Source organism: Rana temporaria, chromosome 8 (genome assembly GCF_905171775.1).
Source record: "Rana temporaria chromosome 8, aRanTem1.1, whole genome shotgun sequence".
NCBI classification, from domain to species: domain Eukaryota; kingdom Metazoa; phylum Chordata; class Amphibia; order Anura; family Ranidae; genus Rana; species Rana temporaria.
In genome coordinates, this window is record NC_053496.1 from 38165671 (window position 1) to 38182664 (window position 16994).

General features: G+C 44.5%; 1 protein-coding gene across 2 annotated transcripts in view; it reads left to right on the top strand.

Annotated features, from left to right (window-relative positions):
- LOC120946840 (guanylate cyclase 2G-like) overlaps positions 1 to 16994 on the top strand; it is a 94230-nt gene that overhangs the window by 25386 nt on the left and 51850 nt on the right. For both annotated transcript variants that reach the window (XR_005750791.1, XM_040361626.1), the window contains exons 6-10: positions 3940 to 4075; positions 7528 to 7631; positions 10345 to 10511; positions 14014 to 14166; positions 16675 to 16761. Coding sequence is in view for 1 of the 2 variants with exons in the window: in XM_040361626.1 (XP_040217560.1) it covers positions 3940 to 4075; positions 7528 to 7631; positions 10345 to 10511; positions 14014 to 14166; positions 16675 to 16761 (647 nt within the window). In the remaining variant the exon portion in view is untranslated. The remainder of the gene's footprint in view (positions 1 to 3939; positions 4076 to 7527; positions 7632 to 10344; positions 10512 to 14013; positions 14167 to 16674; positions 16762 to 16994) is intronic.

Genomic DNA, 16994 nt, shown 5'->3' on the forward strand with positions numbered 1-16994 from the left:
TTTACGTTCGGCTTTTTCCGGCATAAAGTTACCCCTACTATATGAGGCGTATCCTATGTTATGTATGCACGTCGGGCCAGCGTCGAATTTTACGTTGATTACGTCGTTTGCGTAAGTCGTTCGCGAATAGGGCTGTGCGTAATTTACGTTCACGTCGAAAGCATAGGCTTTTTGCAGGTTAATTTGGAGCATGCGTACTGGGTTACGTTCACAGACGGCGCATGCGCCGTTAGTCAAAAACGTCAATTACGTGGGGTCAGCCATCATTAGCATACAACACGGCCACTGCATGGAGAATTTGAATTCCGCGGGCTTACGCCGGACCACATATGCTACGCCGCCTTAACTTAGGGCGCAAGTTCTTTCTGAATACGGAACTTGCGCCCTAAGTTACGGCGCTGTAACGTATCTGAGATACGTTACGCCCGCCGATAGATACGCTATTGTATCTGAATCCGGGCCCCATGTAAACAAAGCAGATCTCAGTTCTACCAGGGGGGAAGGGATGGATTTTACTGTGTGTTTATGCAAAGCAGGGAACAAAATCCATCTCTTGCCTTAGTAAAAGCACCTAACACAGTACACAAAAACACTGGTAAGGCACACTTAACCCTTTGATCACCCTAGACCTTTTAAAACCTTCCCAGCCAGTATCATTAGTACAGTGACCGTGCATATTTTTAGCACTGATCACTGTAATAGTGTCACTGGTTCCCACAAAGTGTCAAAAGCGTCAGTGTCTGATTATTTGCCACAATATTTAAGTCCTGCTATAAGTTACTGTGTCTGCTTATCCTGGAACAATAAAGTTACAGCTGCATTCAATTTTATTGGTGTGCCACTGGCTTTTTCTCTGCCATGTACATTGTCCCGGATTCAGAGAGCAATTGCGCCTGCGTAACCATAGTTACGCAGCGCAATTTCTGACTTGCTCCGGCTTTACGAATGCTCCTGATTCAGGAACATCGTAACGCCGACTGCAGCCTAAAATCTGCGTGGCATAAGGCTCTTATGCCACGCAAATTTTAGGCTGCATTCTTGCGATGACCGCTAGGGGGCGCTCCCATTGTGCTCAGTGTATAGTATGCAAATTGCATACTAACACCGATTCACAATGTTGCGCGGGCCCTGCGTACGCAAGTTACGGAGTTTCCGTACGGCGTCTTTAGCGTAAGGCTGCCCCTTCTAATAGTAGGGGCAGCCAATGCTAAAGTATACCCGCCGTTCCCGCGTCGTGAAATTTGAATTTCACGTCGTTTGCGTAAGTGATTCGTGAATGGCGCTGGACGCCATTCACGTTCACTTGGAAGCAAATGACGTCCTTGCGACGTCATTTGCCGCAATGCAAGTCGGGAAAGTTTCCCGACGGAGCATGCGCTCTACGCTCAGCTCGGGAGCGCGCCTAATTTAAATGATTCCCGCCCCCTACGGGATCATTTACATTAGGCGCCGTTATGCAGGGCAATTTTAAAGAGCGCACACGCAATTTACGGAGCTACTGCTCCATGAATCGCGCGCAGCGCAGATAATTTGCGGGGGCGCAGGGCAAAAACGCTGCCCTTTGCCTCCGTAAAAAAGGGGCAAATCTCTTTGAATCCGGGCCATTGTTTAGAAATTGTGGAGCAAATGACCATTAGCTTGCGGCTTTTTCTGCCCTATATGATGCCAGAACTTGGGGCATGAGGGACAATCCCGAGAAAAATATAATAATTTTCAATATGATGAGTTTTTAATGCAATTTTTGGTGTAAAAAGTCACTATGGAATAGAAAACAAAAATGAAGTCAACTATACTGTATATTAGACATGTGCAGAATGAAAAAAATAGTTTTGTTCAATTTTAGTTAGTAATTTATATAAATTAGTTTAGTTAAATTTGTTTGGTTCATTTAATTTGTTTTTGAAATCCGTTTCCTTTATTCGGGTTGAATTGATTAATTATTTACCTAAATTTGTTTAGTTAAATTTGTTTAATTCATTTTCGGAATTCTATTAGTTTTTGCTAACTCAATTCGACCAAATTCAGAAACATTCTAATCAATTTGAATTCCATTTGAAATGCATTCAAATTCTAATATATTCTATTAAAAATTCTAATTTTGGAAGAAGGTTATATTTTTATATTCTTTCTATTCCATTGTTTTTTCTATCCTATTCTTTTCTATTATTTCATTTTCAATTCTATTTTTTTATATTCTATTCAAATTTATTCTATTTGAAATTTGAATTCTGGAAGAAGATTACCGTATTTATCGGCGTATACCGCGCATTTTTTTGCCCTGAAAATCAGGGCAAAATCGTGGGTGCGCGGTATTCGCCGATACCCGCTTTCCCACGCCGAGTTTGAATACTGCGCCGGCATATACCGAGCGCAGTACACTCGTGTATCGTCGGCCAGTCTCGGCTCCTCTCGCGCTGACGTCCTGGACGTACAGGACGTCAGCGCGAGGTTTGCCGAGCCTGCCCAACGATACACGAGTGTACTGCGCTCGGTATATGTCGGCGCAGTATTCAAACTCGGCGCGGGAAACGAGCGGGGAGGACGCGAGGACGCCGCAGAAGGCCGCCGGACCCGACGAAGAGGACACCCGAAGCCGCAGACAGACGCCGGACCCGACGAGGCCGCTGATGAACGCCGTGCAAGACACCAAAACTGTAAGTACAAAAAATCTTTTTCCACAGGAATTGGGGCAACTTTAGGGGTGCGCGCTATACCCCCGATAAATACGGTATATTCTTCTATTTTATTCTATTCTTTTCCATTCTTTTATTTTCTATTCTAATCTATTCTCTTCAGACTTATTCTATTTGAATTTCGGAAGAAGGTTATATTATTTGTATTTTATTCTATGCTGTTGTTTTTTCTATTCTTTTCTATTATTTCATTTTCAATTCGTTTCTATTCTATTCAAATGTTATTTTATTTGAAATTCTAATTCTGGAAGATGATTATATTTTTTCTATTTTATTCTATTCTATCCTAATCTATTATTTTCTATTCTATTATTTTCTATTCTATTTCTTTATTTGTGATTCTATTTTTTCCATTCTTTTATTTTGTATTCTGTTTGGTTTTACTCTATTATATTCTATTATTTTATTTTTTATTTCTATTCTATACCTTTTTATTCTCTATTCTATTTTATTCTCTTCTGAAATTCAAATTTGATTTCAAAACTATCTGAATTTCGTCCGAAATTTTAGTTTTTTTGTTTTCGGATTCGTTGTAATTCAGTACTATTGTAATTTGGAAGTTCGGATATATCTGAATTCCCAAATAATGAAAAATGTGTATGAATTTTCGAACTGCACATGTCTACATATATGTGATCTGTTTTACAAGCCAAAATTTTGCAATATTGTTTGCTCATTCCTGGTATTTCTCATGTTATACTGTCATGTTATACTGTTAGAGCAGGGGTGTCAAACTGGCGGCCCTCCAGCTGTTGCAAAACTACAAGTCCCATGAGGCATTGCAAGGCTAACAGTTACAAGCATGCCTCTCACAGGCAGAGGCATGATGGGACTTGTAGTTTCGGAACAGCTGGAAGGCCGCCAGTTTGACACCCCTGTGTTAGAGGGTGACACCATTGCTTTCCACTGCAATAATGCAGCTTCCTGTGTCTCCTGCCTGCTTGTTGGAAGTAAGAGCAAATCTCCCCTTAGACAGTTGTCAGTGGAACAGGAGGACGATTTCTGCTCTATTCTCATTCTGATGACAACTGTATAATTTCCTGACTCAGTGACAATGGCCACCAGAAAACATAGAGAGGGTAAACCCCCCCAGTGGGGACACAGACAGCAATAAAACACCTGACAGGGGCTCTAACCCTTCCATATACCATCCCAAAGTAAAAATGAAATATTGCTATGAAGTACATTTGGAATCTTTGCTATGCTATACTTACATGGCATTTATGTTAGTATTTCTGCTCCACAGGAGTCACTGGCTTGCTGAGCATTGATGAAAAGGGACAGCGTTTCATTGATTACTCCGTATATGACCTGCAGTCGGTTAGCAATATGTCTCAATTTGTCGCGGTTCTGCAGTATGACAGTTACCACAAAGTGATCAGGTAAGTGTGTAACAGGGTGTTAGGCATATAGGGCCAGATTCATGAAGACTTACGACGGGCATATCAGTAGATACGCCGTTGTAAGTCCGAATTCCCGCCGTCGTATATTTAAGCGTATTCTCAAACTGAGATACGCTTAAATGTTGCTAAGATACGACCGGCGTAAGTCTCCTACGCCGTCGTATCTTAGCTGCATATTTACGCTGGCCGCTAGGGGCGTGTACGCTGATTTACGCCTAGAATATGTAAATCAGCTAGATACGCCTATTCACGAACGTACGCCCTGCTGTCGCAGTAAAGATACGCCGCTTACGTAAGGCGTTTTCAGGCGTAAAGATAAACCACCAAAAAGATGGCGCAGCCAATGTTAAGTATGGACGTCGGAACCGCGTAGAATTTTTCACGTTTTACGTTGTTTGCGTAAGTCGTCCGTGAATGGGGCTGGGCGGAAGTTACGTTCACGTCAAAACCAATGAGTCTTTGCGGCGTAATTTGGAGCATGCGCACTGGGATACGTCCACGGACAGCGCATGCGCCGTTCGTTAGAAACGTCAAATACGTGGGGTCACGAGTATTTAGCATAGAACACGCCCCAACCAGCCTATTTTGAATTAGGCGGGCTTACGCCGGCCCAGTTACACTACGCCGCCGTAAGTTAGAGCGCAACTTCTTTGTGAATACAGGACCTGCCGCTCTAACTTACGGCGGCGTAGTGTATCTGAGATACGCTACGCCCGCCTATAGATAGGCACATCTCTGTGAATCTAGCCCATAGTTCTTACTTTTCACCACAACATGCACCACCCGTCTTTAGTTCCTTAAAGAGGTTGTAAAGGTTCCTGTTTTTTCACCTTGATGCATCCTATGCATCAAGGTGGAAAAACACCTTGTTGTCACGGGCACCCCAGCCCCCCGTTTTACTTACCTGAGCCAGTTCACCTGCTGTGCGTGCCCCCCGGCGTCCTCTTCTTCACGGAGTCTCAGCTCAGTCTCAGATTGGATAGAACAATAGCAGTGCAGCCATTGGCTCCCACTGCTGTCAATCAAATCAAATGACGCGACTGCCAGGGGGGCGGGGCTGAGTCATACACTCTGTGTGTATGGACGCAGAGTGTATGACAGGGAACGCGCCTGCAAGGTAACCCTCTCGGGAGAGAGCTTCCCAGAGGGGGTTAGCTATTGCACGGAGGAGCCGCGAGAGATGGCAAGGGACCCCAGAACAGCATGATCTGGGCCACTCTGTGGAAAACGAACTGCACATTGGAGGTAAGTATGACATGTTTGTTATTTAAAAAAAATAAAAATAAACCTTTACAATCACTTTAATTGAAAAGGTTTTTTAGAGCAATATCTTTCCTTTTGTCCCTCAGCGATGGACTCTGGTGGCCATCTTGGGAGAGCCTGTGTCTAATTGGATACAGAACTGAGATTTGAGACAGAGAGGTTATATGTAGCCCCTATGTATAAATATCAGTTTTAACCAATCTTCAACCAATTTAATCATCAGACCCATCCAACTTATCAGAATATAGGAAAAATAGGAAAATAATAAAGTAAATAACACCACATGTGAACCCAGGGCTGGGACAAATGGTGGGCCAAAGGAGCAGCTGTCCTGGGCACTGTGGTATTATGTGATGTGGGAAGCACCTCAAGGAGATTGGGAGGGTGGGGGATTTGTGATGGGAAGGGGAATTTGGAGGGTAGCAGAGATGAGAAATGGAGATAAAACACAGTCGCCACTCTAAGTGCAGTATATATCGATAATATTTTTATTCCACCCATAGACAAAGGTACAATCATAACAGGCATGTAGACATAAATGTCAAACGTCCGTGAAGTCTGTAGATCCGTAGGCTGATGGCTGCGGTCTCTGTATACAGGCTGCGCCGGTGGTTACTGTGACTGGAACTCACACTGATGGAGCCAGGGGGATGTCGTCACTTCCGGGTAGCGGGGAACCAATAGGCGACGCGTTTGCGGAGCATGCGCTCCTTCTTCAAGATGCATCCATCAGTCCACTATGAACTTATTATGAATGATTCACATGTGGTGTCATTTCATTTATTACTTTCCTATTTTTAATATTGGTGATATTCTGATAAGTTGGAGGGGTCTAATATTTTACATTGATATTTATACCCAGCACAACAGTATCTGTATAAATTATTTGTGACACTTTTTTTTTATGTTGTCCTGAGTGCCGCTGTTGCACTTAAATTTTTTTAAATGTTTCATTTATTTATTTGCTTAATTACCCTGGTATCATTTATTTCATTTCATTTTAGCATTGAGCACAGTTGTTTTCCTAGGTATTTAGGGCCAGATTCACATAGAAGAGCGCCAGGTGTAACGTAACCGGTTTACGATACACCGCCGCAAGTTTCCAGTTTTAGTGCCCGATCCACAAAGCACTTACCTGGAAACTTGCGGCGGTGTATCGCAAATACGTCCGGCGCAAGGCGGGCCAATTCAAATGGACGTGTGCCATTTAAATTAGGCGCGCTCCCGCGCCGGACCTACTGCGCATGCTCCGTTTCGCAATTCCCGTTGTGCTTTGCGCGCAGTGACGTCATTTTTTCGAACGGCGACGCGCGTAGCGTAGTTCCGTATTCCCGGACGGCTTACGCAAACGACGTTCTTTTTTAAATTACGACGCGGGAACTACGGCCATACTTTAGACAGCAATACGTTTGCTGACTAAAGTTAGGGCACCCAAAACGACGACTAACTTTGCGACGGGAAACTAGACTAGCGGCGACGTAGCGAATGCGAAAATCCGTCGTGGATCGCCGTAACTCCTAATTTGCATACCCGAGGCTGGTTTACGACGCGAACTCCCCCCAGCGGCGGCCGCGGTACTGCATCCTAAGATCCGACAGTGTAAAACAATTACATCTGTCGGATCTTATGGCTATCTATGCATAACTGATTCTATGAATCAGTCGCATAGATAGAAACAGAGATACAACGGCGTATCAGGAGATACGCCGTCGTATCTCTTTTGTGAATCTGGCCCATACAGTATAGCCCATGTTGTGCCGTTTTGGTGTACCCACAGTCTGTGAATAGTTTCAGGTAGGGACAGATACCCATTTGTGTGTAAAAAAACATAGGTGTAGCTTTGGGAACAGATTCCTGATAGGGGGGACAGTTTAGGGACCCTACTAAACACCCTTGGTGACCGCCTGGTGACCGGGAAAAATATGCTTCCCAGCTAATTGGGCTGCGTCCACAGCTCGATGTACGATTCTGGTATCTACCATGCTGGGATGCTTTAACTCCTGTGTGCATGTGCAGGAGTTGGGTCATCCCATGCTGGCCAGTGAAGATAGCTGAAGACCTCGCACCTGAAACCAAGGAGAACATGTCAGCACTAGCGAAGGTTGCTTGCTGGAGAGGAGGTGGGTATTTGCAGACTTTGGTTCTATATCAATTGTTTGATGTGCTAGCCCTACAGATGCCTTCCAATACATCAGCTGGCCTGGACCCCATCGCCCTGATGACCGTCCAGACTGCGGCTTCTCCAATGAGCTGTGCCAGGCAACAATAATCGGTAAGTGGGCTGGAAATTGTACACGCTAATATTTTTGATATACTTACTATATAGTCCACATTACTTATACCCCCATAGACTTTAAACTCTTCTACATTCTGTATTTCTCCCCTTATACCCTAAAATATTGTAAGCTCTTCTACTTTCTGTATTCTCTCTTATACCCTAAAAGATTGTAAGCTCTTCTACTTTCTGTATTCTCTCTTATACCCTAATAGATTATAAGTTCCTCCACCATCTATATTTTCCTCTATACCCTAAAACAGGGGTCTCCAAACTTTTCAAGCAAAGGGTCAGTTTACTGTCCTTCAGACTTCAGGGGGGCCGGATTCCGACCAGTGGGGGCAAAAAATGCCCCAGACCAAGCATCAGTGAGAATAAACACGGCCTCAGTGTTGGTGGTCAGTAGGAGCAGGAATAGTGCTCCATCATTGGTGTTAGTGGAAGAAAAAAGTGCCCCATTGTTGGTGTCATTGGGAGGAATAGTGCCTCATATCATTGGGAGCAATAGTGCCCCAAGGGCCAGGTGAAGGCTAGCAAAGGGCCACATTCGGCCCTCGGGCCGCAGTTTGGAGACCCCTGCCCTAAAAGATTGTAGGCTCTTCTACCTTTTACTTTCCCTTAACCCCTAACATGGCTTTCTTAAAGGGGTGTTCCAGTCATTTTTAATGTTTATTAAAAATCAGCAGCTACAAAAAGTGTAGCTGCTGGCTTTTAATAAACATACACTCACCTGCTCCACGTTCCAGCGTCTTCATTCTAAGTGTGGGCACCCGGCCGTGACAGCTTTTGGCTTCACGGCTGGGCACCCACTGCGCATGTGCGAGCGGCGCTGCGCCATACGATTGGACAGGCGATCGCCTGGGAGCTGTCAAGTGTCCCAGGCGATCGCCTACAGGGAGGGGCTGCCAAAAGGCGATATGACAAATTGCCTTAGCAGCCCATCGGCGGAAGGAGGAAGTGGGACAGGAAGTCCCACTCCTCCTGAAGCCCCCACTCCCCCCCCCCAAAAAAAATGACATTCCAAGTGTGGCATGTAAGGGGGCGAGGAGTGGATTAAGCAGAAGTTCCACTTTTGGGTGGAACTCCGCTTTAACTAGGGGTCCTCCAGAGCTTGCTAATTGTTCCCTAAAGGAATGAGCAATTGCTTCCGCTGAGATAAGTTGCCACTGAAACCAAAGATCCTTTTAGCTATCTGTAAGGGGGGGACTTATTTCCACTGGGGTAGATTCAGGTAGGGCTGCGCACTCTTACGGAGGCGCAGCGTTCCGTTTTTACGCTACGCCTCCGTAAATTACTTGCGCTACGCTTCATTCACGAAGAAGTAGCTCCGTAAATTATGGGGGCGTTCCGTAAAAGTGGCCGGCGTAAGCGCGTGTAATTTAAATGATCCCGTAGGGGTCGTGGATCATTTAAATTAGGCACGTTCCCGCGCTCGAACGTACTGCGCATGCTCCGTCGGGAAACTTTCCCGACAAGCATTGCGGTAAATGACGTCGCAAGGACGTCATTTGCTTCAACGTGAACGTAAATGGCGTCCAGCGCCATTCACGATTCACTTACGCAAACGACGTAATTTTCAAAAATCGCGACGCGGGAACGACGGGTATACTTAGCATTGGCTGCACCTGCTAATAGCATGAGCAGCCTTACGCAGAAACCGACGAACGCAAACAACGTAAAATTTGAACGCAGGGCGCGCGTGCGGTTGTGAATCGGCGTGAGTATGCAATTTGCTGACCACTACGGGAACGCCACCTAGCGGCCAGCGTAAGAATGCAGCCTACGATACGACGGCATAAGAGCCTTATGCCAGTCATATCTTAGGCTGCAGTCGGCGTATCGAGCTTTCTGAATACAGAAAGTCGATACGCAGGCGCTACTTAGCAATTACGCTGCGTATCTATGGATACGCAGGCGTAATTGCTACCTGAATCTACCCCACTGACTACAAATGTAAGGAGCAATCTTCTCCTTCACCATCACACCAATGTACAGTGAGATGTAGATAAAGTAATTTTTAGCAGGGGTTTACACTATTTCAAGGGTTCCTCCATATTAAAAAGGTTGGGAATGGATGCCCTATTGGATTGTAAGCTTATCCACCTTCTGTATCCTTTCTTATACTCTCCTCTCCTGAAATACTCTGCACTCCTGGAGGACTCTGCTCCTTCCTCTATCTAACTCTTCTCTCTGGAAATACTCTGCTCTGTTGGAGGACTCTGCTCCTTCCTCTATCTAACTCTTCTCTCTGGAAATACTCTGCTCTGTTGGAGGACTCTGCTCCTTCCTCTATCTAACTCCTCCCCTTAACTACTCTGCTCTGCTGGGGGACTCTGCCCCTTCCTTACCTAACCCTCCTGTCCCGAAATACTCTGCTCTGCTGGGGGACTCTTCTCTTTCCTCTAATTCTCTCCATAAATACTCTGCACTGTTGGAGAACTCTGCCCCTATCTAATTCTCTTCTCCTGAAAAACTCTGCTCTGCTGGAGGACTCTTCTCCTTCCTCTATCTAACTCTGCTCCCCTGAAATACTCTGCTCTGCAGGAAAGGTCTCCAGTAGATCTAGTTTCTCTTTCCATTTGTTGTAAATTCTGTATTACACGCATTCCTAATTGCTTTTATATGTGTTGAACAGCCCTGTGATAATAATAATGATAATAATAATGATACTGTTTTAAAAGTAATGTTACGTAATTTAACTTTTTGGCAGACACCCCTATGATCGCTCTGATTGGTTCCCTCGTAGTGACTGCTGTGGGAGGAGTTTTTTTTGCCATATTCCTCTTGGTTCAGAAAGGAAAACTTAGAAAGCAGTTTGATGACGACACTTGGTGGCAGATTAAATATGAAGACATCACATTTTTGAAGGGCACCAAGGTATGATGTCCTCCAGTTGTGCAGAGTATTTCACGAGAGGAGAGTAAAAAGTAACAGAAACGTTTTTTTACACATATATACACACGCTTGACTTTGGGGCAGATCCACAGAGAGAGTACGCCGGCGTATCTACTGATAAGCCGTCGTACTTTCAAATTTCCTGCGTCGTATCTTTAGTTTGAATCCTCAAACCAAGATACGACGGCTTCTGGGTTAGATCCGACAGGCGTACGCCTTCGTACGCCTTTGGATCTTAGATGCAATACTTCGGCATCCGCTGGGTGGAGTTTGCGTCGTTTTCCGCGTCGGGTATGCAAATTAGCTATTTCCGACGATCCACGAACGTACGACCGGCCGTCGCATTTTTTTACGTTGTTTCCGTTCGGCTTTTTCCGGCGTATAATTAAAGCTGCTATATGGTGGCGTACTCAATGTTAAGAATGGCCGTCGTTCCCGCGTCTAATTTAAAAAAATGTACGTCGTTTGCGTAAGTCGTCCGTGAATGGGGCTGGACGCCATTTACATTCACGTTGAAAACAATGACGTCCTTGCGACGTCATTTGGACCAATGCACCCTGGGAGTTTTTCAGACGGCGCATGCGCCGTTCGTTCGGCGCGGGGACACGCTTCATTTAAATGAAACACGCCCCCTACCCGCCTTAACTTACGGCGAGAATTCGTTGAGGATTCAAACCAAAGCCAGGTAAGTTACAGCGGCGTAGCGTATCTTACATCTGCGCCGGGCGCAGTCTATGTATGTGGATCTCCCCCTATGTCTGTAGAAATCCACATAAGAATTAATATAATGACACCACTAACTCAAATTAGTGTGAAGCCCTGTACACACGACCTGTTTTCCTGCCAGGAAAACTGCCAAGAGAGCTTTTGGGCACGAAAACCGGACGGTGTATGCTTCCTCGCAGTTTTTTCCCAAAAGGAAAACTGCCGGGAATCCAGGCGGGAAAATAGAGAACCTGGCATTTTTCCTATAGGGAAACACTGCGAGGGAGCATATACACGGCCGGGATTCCTGACCAAAGTTCTCTCCGCAGTTTTCCCGATGGGAAAACCCAGGGCCGCCATCAGGAATCATGGGGGGCCCTTACATACACAGCTTACATACAAAAGAAGAAATAAAGAAAAATATATATAAAAAAAGAAAGGGGTGTAGCCATCCGGGGCCCTGGGGACCGCTGGGACCTTTAATAAAAAAAAGAATTAAAATATATATATAAAAAAATATATATATTTTTATTTAAATGGGGGGTTGCCATCTGGGGCCCTGGGGACCTCTGGGCCCTTTAATATTTTTTTTTATAAAAAGAAATTACAAATAAAGGGGGGTTGCCATCCGGGACCTCTGGGCCCTTTAATAAAAATAAAAAAAAATAAACCTCTGGGCCCTTTAGTAAAAAAATATATTTTTTTTTTTATATGAACATTTATAATAAAACAAATGGGGGGTTGCCATCCAGGGCCCTGGGGATCTCTGGGCCCTTTAATACAATAAATAAATAAAAAAAAAAAAAAAAAAAAAAAAATATATATATATATATATATATATATAAACAAAAATAAAAAAATAAACATTTATAAAAAAATAAAAAAGGGTGTTTGCCACATGGGGCCCTATATATTTATATTATAAAAAAGAAAAGAAAAAGAAAAAAAAAAATAATAATATAAAAAAATATTTTTTTTTTATAAAAAAAAGGGGGGTTGCCATCCGGGGCCCTGGGGACCTCTGGGTCCTTTAATAATAATAATAATAATAATATTCCGTATATGCGCTCACCTTAGAGCGTGTGACCCTGCAATTAAAGGGGTTGTAAAGAAAACAATATGTTTCCATAATAAGCATCCTTTACCTGCAGACATTCCTCTTTTCACTTCCTCATTGTTCATTTTTGCTCAGAAGTTGCTCTATTTCTTCTCTGTTCTGTTCACTTCCTGCTTGTCTGATTTTACTGACCACCGTGATGGGAGGCTTTACTGCGGTGGTCAGTAACGTGCTCGCCCCCTCCTGGGAACTACATCTGTGCGGCAGGACGCTCTCTACTTGTTAGAGACTTCAAGGAGGTGTGAATTACTGGGCGTGCCGCAATGCATACTGGGAAATGTAGTTCTTACATGAACGAGCGATGCAAACCAGGAAGTGAATGAGAGAACAGAAACTAGAATGCCGGAGGTGATATAGATGAAGGAATTTAATAGGTATTTACTCGTTTTTTCCTTTACAACTCCTTTAAGCCTGGTGAGAACACGCATATGAACCACCTCTGAGTTCAATGATTATGATGGAATCCTGGGCTGGTTGCTGGTAACGCGTTCCACATGTGTATGATGGAAAAACTTGATAGTGTGATATTGTTTAAACAATTTATTGTGTAAATAAAACTTAGCCCCCACTGTGGGGTACTCACATTTCATGGGTGCTACAGTGCCCCACTATTTACAAGCTCAGGGATACTGCTGAAGTACTGCTGAAGTAATGTGTCCTTTCCTTTAGCTGAGAACGCTCCACTGTCTCCTTCGTCGTCCTGTCCCCTCCCCTACGCGTGTCAAAACCGGGAGTATCTTCCTCAGGGGGATATCCGGTGTCTTTAAAAAACAACAAAAAAGACCCGTTTTGAATAGCGCTTTTAAGGCTTTTAATGGGCAAAAGTGTTTTTGAAGCGCTTTTTACAGCACTTCAAACATGCCATAAAGATGCTGCTTGCAGGACTTTTTGTACCGCCCCGCAAGCGCACCTCCCCAGTGTGAAAGCACCCATTCCAAATGAATAGGAGTCAGTTTTCAGGTGCTATTTGTAGCGCTAAAACGCCTGAAAATTGCCTCAGTGTGAAAGTGGTCTTAGATAGAGGAAGGAGCAGAGTCCTCCAGCAGTGCAGAGAGGAGAGTTAGATAGAGGAAGGAGCAGAGTCCTCCAGCAGTGCAGAGTATTTCAGGAGAGGAGAGTTAGATAGAGGAAGGAGCAGAGTCCTCCAGCAGTGCAGAGTATTTCAGGAGAGGAGAGTTAGATAGAGGAATGGGCAGAGTCCTCCAGCAGTGCAGAGTATTTCAGGAGAGGAGAGCTAGAGGAAAGAGCAGAGTCCTCCAGCAGTGCAGAGTATTTCAGGAGAGGAGAGCTAGAGGAAGGAGCAGAGTCCTCCAGTAGTGCAGACTATTTCAGGAGAGGGGTGTTAGATAGAGGAAGGAGCAGAGTCCTCCAGCAGTGCAGAGTATTACAGGAGAGGAGAGTTAGAGGAAGGAGCAGAGATCTCCAGCAGGGCAGAGTATTTCAGGAGAGGAGAGTTAGATAGAGGAAGGAGCAGAGTCCTCCAGCAGTGCAGAGTATTTCAGGAGAGAAGAGTTCTCCAACAGTGCAGACTTCTCCAACTTCTTTTCTTCTAATATGAAACAAATAATAGATTGTTAGAGAATGACCTGAACTGGTAGTGAACATGTTTCCCATACAACAGCTGAAATAAACAAATCATATATGCTGTGACTCTTTTCTTAGGCCAATCCTGGGGGATCGGCCACCAGTACGCCAACAGCATCAAAGCGGTTTGGGAGTTTTGGATCGAGCGCCGTCATGTCCAGCAATCAGAGTTACGGCTTTACTGACAAGCAAGGAAAAGAGATCGTATATACCAACGTTGGTGTTTACCAGGTGCCAAGTTCCCATCCATTCAAATCTCTTCTTTTTCTGTGCAATGAGTTCTATGCATGCAGTTGTATAGAGGATAAGCTGTTGTAATTAATATTTCCCATGGAAAACATGACACAAAATCAGTTGCAGCCTTTTATACATATGCCTTTGTTATAATATTGAGTGTGTGTAGTACATATAGTGACAGGAAATTTCTGTTGGGGTTTGTGGTATATTATCATGTGCAACAAAATGTACAGAAAGACAATAATATAGAAAAACAAATCATAGTGATTTAATATTTAAAGGCCCAGATTCTCATACAATTACGTTGCTCCTGGGCAGCGTAACGTATGTGATTTACGTTACACCGCCGCAGGTTTACAGGTTTACAGCCTTGATTCTCAGAACACTTACCTGTAAACTTGCGGCGGTGTATCGTTATCGTTAAGCCCGCCCAATTCAAATGGGGCGGGCACCATTTAAATTAGGCGCGCTCCCGCGCCGAGCGTACTGCGCATGCTCCGTCGGGTAAATTACCCGACGTGCATTGCGCTAAATGACGTCGCCCCGACGTCATTTGCTTAGACGTTAACGTAAATGGCGTCCAGCAAACGACGTAATTTTTAAAAATTTAGACCCGGGAATGACGGCCATACTTAACATTGGTTGCCCCTCATAATAGCAGGGGCAACTTTACGCGTCGCTTAAGCTACGGAAACGTCGTAAATTCTCAGCGTCGACCTCGCGTATGTTCGGGAATCTCGCGTAATTACCTAATTTACATAAGCGACGGGGAAAACGACGATGCGACACCTAGCGGCGGGAAAAAAAATTCCATTTAAGATCTGACAGCGTAAGAGCCTTACGCCTGTCAGATCTAATGGGTATCTATGCTTAACTGATTCTAAGAATCAGTCGCATAGATACCCGGGGCCAGATTAGGACTTACGACGGCGCAAATGGTGTTGCGCCGTCGTAACGCCATTGAGAATCTGGCCCAAAATTCCTAGAAATTCCAAGCTGTTTACTCCCTCTACTCAGCCACATTTAGAACCCAAGTTCAGCCAAAAATACAAGCAGCCAATCAGCACAAGGGGCATAACTTACTGTTAGTATGATGCAGGGCTGGACTGGGACAGAAATTTGGCCCTGGACTTCATCCAGACTGGCCCATTTTGACAGGTCTCTCCCATATCAGCCGGACAACCAATCAATATACGCTTGTTGGGATAATTTTGACCAAAAAAAATTTAGCAGAATACATATTGGACTAAAATGATGATTTTTTTTATTTTATTTTATTGAATTTGTTTTATAGCAGTAAGTAAAAAATATATATTTTTTCACAATTGTCAGTCTTTTTTTGTTTATAGCGCAAAATATAAAAACCGCAGAGGTGATTAAATACCACCAAAAGAAAGTTCTATTTGTGGGAAAAAAATGGCTTGGTCATGAAGGGGGGGGGGGGGGGGGGATAAATCTTCCGGAGGTCAAGTCGTTAAACTCACTGGGGGAGATTCAGAAAGAGATACGACGGCGTATCTCCTGATACGCCGTCGTATCTCTGAGATCCGACGGTCGGATCTATGCGACTGATTCATAAGAATCAGTTCCGCATAGATCTCCCTTAGATCCGACAGGTGTAAGTGACTTACACCGTTGGATCTTAGGCTGCAATCTTCCGCTGTCCGCTAGGTGGCGTTTTGTGTTTTACTCGCGACGAATATGCAAATGAGGAGATACGCCGATTCAGAAACGAACGCCCGCCCGTCGCTTTTTTTTTACGTCGTTTGCGTTCGGCTTTTTCCGGCGGATAGTTACCCCTGCTATATGAGGGGTAGCTAATGTTAAGTATGGCCGCCGTTCCCGCGCCGAGTTTTGAATTTTTACGTCGTTTGCGTAAGTCGGTCACGAATACGGATGGCCGTAATTTACGTTCACGCTGAAAACAATGACGTCCTAGCGACGTCATTTGGAGCATGCGCACTGGGAAATTTCACCGGCGGCGCATGCGCAGTTAAATCGGCGCGGGGACGCGCCCGATTTAAATTGTACACTCCCCCTAGCCGCGGAATTTGAATTCCGCTGGGGAGTTACGTTTGGAGGTAAGTGCTTTGTGAATACTGCACTAGCCTCGCAAAATTGCGCCGGCGGATCGTAATTCAGATAGATTACACGGATCTAAAGATCCGCTAATCTATGTGAATCTACCCCACTGTCACACTGTTCGCATTTTCAATGGTGTCCCAATATGTATTGCCCAATGAGCTCTGTGGATTCAATATATGTGGTTTCCAAGTGACATGACAGCTCATATAATCTCGATCTGGACGCCCCAGGCAAGAATCATTCATTGCTTGAAGTCACACATGGGGCTGAACTCAAAGCAGCATACAAATAGCTAATAGTTCTTTCAGCAGGAAAGGCCATGCAAATGTTTTTAACCTCCTCAACTGTGAAATACATCATATACTGTATCTTTGTAGTGATTAAGGTTTTAATAATAATGCATTTTTGTTTTTTTAGGGTAGCAATGTGGCCCTTAAGATTCTCATTGACCAAATAGCGTCTTTGCGAGTGAAGAAGCCATCCGTGCTAAAGGAATTTCGCATAGTGAGTATGTCCAAAACAGGGGAAAACTTTCATGAGAAAAATACTTTCAATACTAACCTCCACATGTTAACCACTTAACCCCCGGACCATATTGCTGGTCAAAGACCAGAGTACTTTTTGCGATTCGGCACTACGTCGCTTTAACTGACAATTGCGCGGTCGTGCGACAGGGCTCCCAAACAAAATTGGCGTCCTTTTTTTCCCACAAATAGAGCTTTCTTTTGGTGGTATTT